General features: G+C 35.8%; 1 protein-coding gene across 1 annotated transcript; it reads left to right on the top strand.

Moving 5' to 3' along the window:
• Positions 1-5,433: 5,433 nt before the first annotated feature.
• On the top strand, positions 5,434-7,996 carry LOC125659033 (uncharacterized). The gene is made up of 7 exons (XM_048890563.2): positions 5,434-5,611; positions 5,826-6,134; positions 6,246-6,407; positions 6,705-6,896; positions 6,983-7,169; positions 7,370-7,584; positions 7,716-7,996. The coding sequence occupies exons 1-7, from the start codon at positions 5,566-5,568 to the stop codon at positions 7,868-7,870; spliced, it is 1,266 nt and encodes a 421-aa protein (XP_048746520.2). The 5' UTR covers positions 5,434-5,565; the 3' UTR covers positions 7,871-7,996.
• Positions 7,997-10,127: the final 2,131 nt, after the last annotated feature.

Here is a 10,127-nt window from a genome sequence, read left to right as displayed (position 1 = left end):
TACAAACACATGAATAAACACCCCCAAAACATTCAATTGGTTGAACATGTACATGTTGTATTGTGATGACACAGATTTTGAAAGTAAGTTAAAAGTCGAAAACGGTTCAATATGTCAGCTATCGAATGGTCCGGGACTGTTCTTGGAAAGTTTTCGCCTTATAACTTTAATCTTAAACATTTTACCGAAAGGTTGTACACTACCTGATAATGTCCAAAAAATCATACCATTGTTTACAATATAACAGTGTTTCTGTTTGCTATTCATATACACTGTAGTGCATTATGTTTTCGATTATTGCGTTTGGCGAGAAGAAACGACAGGTATTTAATTCATAATTTTGCCCTTAAGGTGACTCCATACTCGCAGTTTTATCTGATACAAGTTTGAAAAGTGTATTTATTTCCATTCATTAGAGTTAAAACTAACAAATTATCAAATAAAATACATAGGTCATCACACTTTTTAAGATGAGAGACGTACATAAACAGAATCATATATCACCGTCAGAAAATTGCTATTTTCCTTAAACAACGTTATCAAATTTTCATAAAAACTGGTTATGATGATATAGTAACATTCATAACAATTTCATGAAATTATATCTTCACAAAAATATACAAAATGTCTGTAAAAAATAAAGGAAATCTATCGCATAATAGACTTGATAAAGAAATCAATAGAAATAGAGTTATTGCCCTTGGATTCAATATTTTGACATGTATCATTGATTATTCCTCTATAACTTAGACTTCTGAAATAGTTTATTTCTAACAAGATTTTTTACAATAAGTATCGGAAAATACTCCAACAAAATTTATGTTCCTATCATGCATAAATCTAAATAAATAATTGATTTTGCAAAATCTGATGACATCACAGGAGGGTGGAATTACTTTAAATTGTTGCACTGCACAAAAACTACCATTAGAAACAGATTCGCAATTCTGAGCTTCAAATTTTGAAATTATGAATGACCATTCATTTTGTCTTTGGACAACTATTCGGCATGACGGATTACAATTGCATTCGTAAAACCATTAGCTAATTTCCAATACGGAGAAACATTTAATTTGGATCTCCAAGTGACTTCCTAATAATCAAGTTTTAAACATTAACTGTATATGACATCAGTAAATATAATATAACTAATGCATGCAATTATTCAAACATTGTTCCAAAATTCATTCGAATTAAAGATATTCATTCAATTTATGTGTGCATCAATTCAAACATGTATTTAAAAAGTTCTCCCTCTATGCAATATTATTTCATTTAGTAATAAATGTTTAAATCGGGCTGGAGAGAGAGAGAGAGAGAGAGAGAGAGAGAGAGAGAGAGAGAGAGAGAGAGAGAGATTTGCAGCTGTAGCATACTGTCACCAAAATATTTTTTTCCTTTTATGAATCTATTTATCAAACCAATAACTCGAAACTCATAATGAATTACTTCAATATTTTACACACTACTACCCCGGGGAGTACTTGTTACAAAAACGTAGGTAATAATGAATAAAAATGAAACGTATTCATAATAGTAATCAAGACATATTCAAACATATCTTAAAATCTTTTATTTAGCGTTTTTATAGATATTATAGATAAAGAAGTATTCAACTAAAACACATCTTCGCTAGCCAAGGGTTTACGATCCAATCTGTTTAGCTCTGCGTTGTAGAGAAGCGGAGCGGATTGTAAATCCTTGGCGAGCGAAGATGACTGAAACAATAAAAAAATATTTCTCATTTCCCCATGCGCCCTTTCTAACACAACAACAAACATATCCGCCGCTCCTGCAGTCGGTAATGATAACTACTTTATTGAATATATAACAGAGACATTTTTATGCCTCTGATGGGATTTGAACCTGAGTCTCTGGCAAACAAGTCTAGCACTCTTCTTTTAATCTTTTTCTCTTTGCCAGTCCAGCACTCTACCAATCGAGCTAGTAGGAATGCCACATCACTCACACTACCACATTGTCCCCCTCCTTTTTAAGAGTCGTTCCTTACTCTTCCTGAGTGCCAACACCTGTGGGGCAAAGTACTGAGGTACAATCTCTCTCACCCGCCAGAGATAACCCAGGTCCCAACGTGGGCGCCAAATGTAACAGACATTTATATGCCTCTGATGGGATTTTAACCCGGGTGTCTCTGGCACTCAAGTCCAGCACTCTACCAATCGTGCTGAAGGGTTAACTCACTAGCCAGAGCTAGAGGGAATGTCATATCACCCAAAGTACCACAAATACTCGGGAATTTTATTACAGTTTTCACAATATTACATTTTTTAAATCCCTTCGTAAAATAAAACCAAGTGCAATACATGTATATTCAAACTACCTTATACATGTAAAGGTCCAGATCTAGAAACTGTAACAGTGATAGAATACATTCTTAATTTTCTAACATTGTAATTGATAGTAATTTGACTAGAATGGTCAAGAGGCAAATCCCTGATAAACCGCCCAGAGTTAATACCGAGGTGAACTCACTGAGACACACACCAGAAAAGAACTTCTGGACCAATCGGAGAGCAATTATTCCTTATCATTTCATCATAAATCGCAAAATTATGCAATCATTCCCAAGTTATGTGACCCAGGGGTTAGGGTAGGGTTGATATCGGCAACCGGACCTCCCTACCTTAGCAGTAGCTTGTGATCCCTTTTTACCACCACTCTTTTGAAAGAAAAATTAATTTATAATTTTTGGTAAATATTGATTATGTATCTCCAGTAAGTGAACAGTCCTTTTCCCCTGGAATAAGGGTAGAAAACTAAGTTTTGATTGGTCACCCTTAGCCTGAAAACTACATAATTACTACCCGAGGTCAATACAGCTAAATTATGTAAAACGAAAACGTATAGTTTATGCAGATTTATTGTATTATTTTTATGAATTTCATCACCAGCACGAAATTGTCCAATCTTGCCTTTTTGTATATAATTTTCTTTATACAAAAAACGACTTGTAATACAAAAGAGAAATCTGGACAATCCTGTGCTTGATATAAACAAAAGCTTTGAAAACCGGTCAATAGAGATTTAACAAAAACAGACAAACCCGATTTCAAAAGACGGCATAGCTCTTAATGTTAACGAACTTTTCAGTAAAATAAAATACGAAACCTCTAAGTTAAGGTATTAATGAACATCTTTGGGCATTGTAAATTGCATAATTCAAACTTTGATGTTTTACTAAATCATTGGGGGCCGTATGTCACAGCTAAAGTGGGGATATCCTTTTACATGATACATGAATATCAGGGGAAACTCTATCAAAAACCTTGTTCTCCAGAATAACAAGGCCTTGTACTAATACGGATATTGAAACGTCCCTATGTTGTGTGGATTCACGTTTGGTTAACCCAATGCAAGGTGAAGATAACGAACAGTGATCAATCTCATAATTCCTACAAGCAATACAAAATAGATAGTTGGGCAAACACGGACCCCTGGACACACCGGAGGTGGGATCAGGTGCCTAGGAGGAGTAAGCATCCCCTGTTGACCGGTCACACCCGCCGTGAGCACCATATCCTGATCAGGTAAACGGAGTTATCCGCAGTCAAAATCAGTGTGCCAAGAACGGCTTAACAATCGGTATGAAACACGTCAGACAGCATTTGACCCAATGCGAGGTTGTATTGACGAACTAGATCGTTATAACGACCATAGAATTTGCGAAATGCTGACTTCAATCGAGACTGTTGAAATCCCTGTACCATCAACTTGTTTGTCAGTAGCTTACCTCGATTTAAAAACTGACTATACCCAGAACAAGCTCTTGCATATCGAATCAGTTGAGATATATAAACACCAATACTTCGCGAGATTAAGGTAGAATCATATGGAGTCAAAATGTCTGGTGGGAATAAAGAGAGGAAAGAGGTAGACCGCTTTTGCTGACGAAACGGCCGACTCAGAAATCCAAAAGGAAAACACCGGTTTCCAATAATAGATTGACGTGTTATTTTTAAATATAAGGCCAACGTTTTTAAAGTTTTACTCAAGATAAATAAGTGCTGCAGTTTAGTATTACTGGCATTTATATGAGTCGTTCTTTAATCAATAAACCATGTTCCTTTGTGGAATTATGAACAGTACAATATTTTCATAGGTACATTCTTATCACACAACAACCCTTTTACATATGGCATTACTTAGCTCACTGTCATTTTCTGATATGGCTGCAGCACCTTAGATTTCATCAGTTCATTTGCCTTTGGTTGATAATTCGAGTGTTTAGCTTTGCCTAAATATCATATGACAGTTGCTACATGAGTTTTTATATTTACTTTTGAGAAGTCAAACTGTATAACAGTTATTTTCCTCCCTTGACCTATTTTTACTTATAACATGCTGTGCATTTGTGCCCCCTTTCTTGTAGTGTATGTTTAGTTTCTCGTCAGCCACATTGCGGTTTGAACACCCAGTGCACACAGAAATAGGTTTGTGTAAACAAACGGAACTACAGTGATCTCAGAATAAATCCCTTTTTTTAAGTAGCAACTTAATTGCAAGTATTGGAAGTTATGATGAAAATTACTAATATTTGTTAAAATATATGTATGACATTTATAACCCACCCACCCACCCACCCACCCCTAAGAAAACGACCCCCCAAAAATGAAAGGCAAAAAAAAAAAAAAAAAAAAAAAAATAGATAGGGAATATCGAACTTGAATTCGGAATGTACACTTTAACTGTAAGATTACCGAGCGCCTACACCACTAAGCCACTCAGGCATGTAATTCAAAAGGTTTCACGTTTGACAGGCTGCTAAATCTCAAGGTAAATTTTGAGAATGATTCTTTTAATATTTTATCCATTTTCAACAAGAGGGTCACCTTAAACCAAATTTCCTCAAATGGACTTATGTACAGTCATAATCAAGTAAAACAATTTCAGTGTTTTATTTCTGGTTTAAGATGGCCTTTTGCAACAGTTTGCAATTTTTTTTTAGGCCCATTATGTTACATATATATTCTATATATAATCACAGTGATGTTTATGCTTATCAAATAAAGATACTATCAACATATAGATATCTTTATTGAGTAATTTGGGTAAACACAAGTATAAACTGACATTGTATAGCAGAATATTTGTAAAAAATGATATTCAAGAAAACAGTATTTATGTAGGCGACATTGCATACCAAGTGCGCTATACTTCTTTCTTTTTTTAATCTCAACAGATTAAAGTAAATTCGAGTGAGCGTTATAGCCCATGTGCCTCTTTTTTCATGTAATACTTTCACAATGAATATGTATATGCAAACATTATATATACATGTGCTGTCATCTGAACTATTTATAACAAGTGTTATATTTGTACTATCTGTTGTAAGCTGATAGGCTGACCTAATTAAGACAATAAGAAACTTGGACCAGAAAAATAAGTCAATTTCCTGAAATCCCTTTCAGCCAAAATGCATGTGTCATCAAATTTTAACAGCCAATTGTTATACAGCGTGACGTCGGGTAGGTATAAAAGGGCTGAGCGGGCGAGTGCGTGTACTTCAAGACGACAGGTATTGACATCACATCACAGAAACTAAGCATGGAGTTCTTGAAAGTCCTCGTGGTTTTGATCGTAGTTTTGCACGGTAAGATTTTTTTCATTGAAATACTTTTTTGTCTCATTCTTTCCACCGTGAATGTCGAGAATGAAATGTATCGGCAACTATTTCCGAGTTCTAGTAAAAGAGATTATACCATTCGAACACGCACAAAATGGAGTGCACGTAATGCTAAGTCTATTTGAATAACATATGGAAGAGTTTTGTGTTTACATGAACTGTTTATATTACTTTCACACAGGTTCACTATCAAAGCCAGCGAGTTCTGAGGAAGAGCTACGTGACATCGTCGGAAAACTAGAGAGACTCGCAACAAGCTTAAGACAGTATGTAGTTGACGGTAGTAGGCCTGAGAATTCTATGAGCGATATCGTGTCACTGAGCGGGTCTACGCCAGAATTCCCTATCCCCGGTACCAGACCACTCGAGCTTTGGGGGCTCGATGACGACGAACTTGACCCCTCCTCTCCAACATACAAATGGCTCTACAAAATGTTCGGAAAGCTTCTGAAGCCATACTTCAGCAGTTTCCCAAGTGGACCATATTCATGTAAGTACAATTAATGTTAGAAATACCAAGTCGCCATGAGATGCTTTCAAATGATAGTAATTGTGGATTCAGTACATTTCAACATTTCATTGACGTCCCTTGGATTTTCAGCGGAGATGCAGTTAACACCACGTAATGTTGTTACAATGTTGAATGCATGGTACAACAACGCTGACCAAATGACAAAAGAACAGACTTTTGTTAACGTTGTCAGAGAGCTCTTGGATGCCCATTTCCAGTGTGCAACGACAAGAATCAACCAAATAGTTTTCTGTGAGTATAGCTATAAGGAATTAATAATTGACCTGACATATAGCTATAACCCGAAATGCAGAAATGCATTTTCTAAATTTTTGGCAGCTGTAATTTGATAAAGCACGATTCGACTCTCGTATACTGTATGTACTTTGTAATGTCTTTCATGTTACAGTCAGAGATGAAAAATATTGCTTAGTGAATTTTCGTCTCATTCTCAGAAGTACACGATATAAACATGCCAGCATTTCGTGCTTTGAAATTTCTCAGCCAGGCAGTATATAAGAACTTTAATATAAATTGAACTTTCCCCAGATGTTTTCAAGGACCAAGAACATGCAATGGCCGAAGATGACTGGAAAGTTAACACTCGCGTGAGGAAAGTTTTGGGGAATTGGATAACGGATACCGCCGTTGTGAACAAAGTCGCCCAGAAAATTGTTATGGCAGCGCACAGACATGCCTACGGGGACATTCTGGAGCACATTGAATATTTCCAACTTAATGGTACTTGTAAATCTTTGCTAATACTGTATACAGGTATATTTTTGGTAAGTGTGGTTTTACTATTCATATTCTTACCAATATTTCAGATATCGTGGAATTTCTTGCAAAACTGAAAATGCTCATGTTGAGAGCTGAGCAGGATGAATTGACACCAGTCATGTTCAATGAGAGGCTAAATCAACTTCTGACTGACTATGACGCTGTCTTTCAATGTCCGAGTGTGCGTGATCTATGGGAATTCCACCAAACAATTGTTAGCCGTGTTCAAGAGAGGTAAGGCTTAAAGTAGTTAACAATTTTTCGTCCTTTCATTACATTTTTTCTATTGCTAAATATCCCGACTCACAATTAAAACATGTTTGCTATGAATGGTATTACCGGTTCTGTTGGACCAGACACATATGGTATACATGTCCCTGGTTGGACATTTCTGAAAACCTAACTTAAAATAGCTTAATTAAATTTGAAAACAGGTTATCCGAAATCGAACCCTTTACCGAAACAGAGGCTTGGCTAAAGAAAGTCCTACCCACATACATGACTACAGACGCCACCCCCACCATTACTGCCATATTACAAGTGTACAAGGACTACGTCAAATCGGCCATGCTGCACTTCGAACAAGTGGAGAACCACGTGACCAGCGGAAATACGGCCGACATCACGAATTTCATGTCCCACTTCCTCGGTAAGGATTTGGATAACACTGAATACTAGTATGCATAATTTTATTAAGCTTTTAATCAGTTAAATTGTATAAACTATTGCGGTTTGATTTTAAGGAAATGTGGAACTTTATTATTATACATACAATTGTAGCCCCGCATCAGCTCCAGTATTTGCGGTCCATCTTTGAATTCCTCAATACTGGGAATACCCACGAAATCATGGAAATGGGACAAATAAGGAACGAAAATACCGGTAACGGACGTTCCAAGGGTAGATGTACCGAATTCAACGGGAATTGTGGATGAGATGAACGCCTGGACCGCATGATGTATGGGGTATCCAGACCGTGTCCCGAGCTATTAGAAATCATTGACCCTTTCCTTGTGCTTTCAAAAATGTCTTTGCTTTGAAAAATAAAATATCATACGAAACATTTGTACTTATCACTCGACAAGGCGAGGTGAATAAGCCTGAATGATTAGATGGTATTACTCGACAAGGCGAGGCGAATAACCCTGAATAATCAAACAGTACTCCGTTTCTTGGAATTTACACGGATGGTTTCGTGTCTCGCCTATAACTAATAAACATTGGCGATATTTGTTTTAAATGTGACGAATGACAATATACTATACCTCCTTAACTAACGAAATTCACATTGATCATGCAGTCTAATACGGAAGTGAGACCAGGGGAAAAGCAACTTTAGTGAGTTTATGAGTATTGGATAACAAAATGGCTCAAACAAATATTAATTGCCATCTTTTTTTGATAAAAGCGTCACTCGTGTAGAAGAGGAAACGAATAATGATTCAATAGCCAATTTGATCTTAATCAAACAAATTATGCTTGATATGGCCAGAATATGCATACCAGTGATTGATATAAACAAGTTACACTTTTATTACATTAATCGTAAGTAATCGTTTATGTACAATGCCAGTCTACGATATAATGTATACATTGTGTACCCACCATACGTCATAAAATGCGAGTCGCTTATTACGCAAAGTATACGGCGCGGATCTAAGAATTAGATTGCATGTTCATGATGTTGGGAGGGATGAGGCTAAATTACATCTAGCAAACCATGGAAGATTGGTAAAAGCTATGCAAAAATTTAGGAATTGTACCCTGAATTCTGTAAAACTTGGAAATTTCATCGAAAAATACTTAAAACGTATTCAATTTTGGATAGAAAAGAAAAAAAATTAATCCACATTAATAAGATAAACCCTATACTGTAGAACAATATAGAAAATCATTGGAGCAAAGTAGATTTTATAAATGTTTATAATAAAATTTTTTGCTCATGTGAGTTGCAAGTGATTTTTTTTTCTGATCATATACTGCCCACCATAAATAAGTAAACGCACCATAAAGAAGTATACAATCGCCAAAATAAGTTACTTGTGCCCCTATTAACTGATTATTTCACGGAGATAAATTAAATTGAAAGTTGTATACACCATGAATTCAGTATCCCTCGTCCGTCCGTCTGTCTACAAACTTTACACATATTTTACTAAACCATGACAAATGGACCAATATAATATCGACCAAACTTGCCATAAAGCATATGGTAAAGGGGTTTCAAAATCACTCAACAGAAGAACCATAGAGTGGGTGTTGGTCACTGGCATCCTCAGGTAGTGCGCAGAGTCAAGTCAGTTTATAACATGGCTTCCATATATTGGATTGAATCGCCATTTGGGATCAAATGTTTACGTGGAAACATGCAAGTTTTTAAAAATCTTCCAATGAACTGCAGCGCTGAGCCATCGTCGGTCATGATAAGCAGGCGTCCCCGGGTAGTGTATGGGTGGCGGAAAGGGTAAAAAAAAAAAGGGGGAAAAAAAAGACGTTGATGCAACAAGAATAATTTTCAAAAACATACTGAAATACAAAACCAGCAAGTCCTTAATTGAATTGTGCAAAAAATCGACACACCTGAATTAACGCTAGATGCCGCGCTATCTACGTAATCATATGTGTACAACGTAATTTATTTGCATACAAGAGTGCATGCATATTTTTAAAAATTACTAGTAGTTAAATAACAAAATATGAAATTGTCATAATAATTAATGCACAGTAAATCCACAACGGGATTTTAAATTGTCATAGCATTCGTGAACAGTATTAAAAAATAATAATCGGGGTACAATTTATTAATAATACTAGGGTTTTTTTTCTTCTTCTTTTTCTTAAAGTACGCTTTTCTGATATAATTTTCTAAGCAAGCACAAACTTCCTGTTTTCATTATTAACAATGTGCACATAAATGCAGAACATTTTAATGGCTGGGAATTGTTAACATCTATCTGCAGCGTGTTCATGAGGAAATGGCTATCTTTATACTTCATAAAGTTATCAAAGGCAAAAACATACTGTTCTATATAATCTATACTCTACCCCTCAATAGTGCACAGACAATATCTTAATTAACACATCTATATAGCTGTGACTGGCATGACTGGTAGGTGACTTATTCTTTTGACAATTCACTGTACAACATCATCTCACACAAAACAAATATAGGACTGACTAATAATTTGAATG

The sequence above is a fragment of the Ostrea edulis genome, chromosome 9 (genome assembly GCF_947568905.1).
Source record: "Ostrea edulis chromosome 9, xbOstEdul1.1, whole genome shotgun sequence".
NCBI lineage: Eukaryota > Metazoa > Mollusca > Bivalvia > Ostreida > Ostreidae > Ostrea > Ostrea edulis.
The sequence above is the reverse complement of the archived record's forward strand: the minus strand, read 5'-3'. Positions and strand labels throughout refer to the sequence as shown.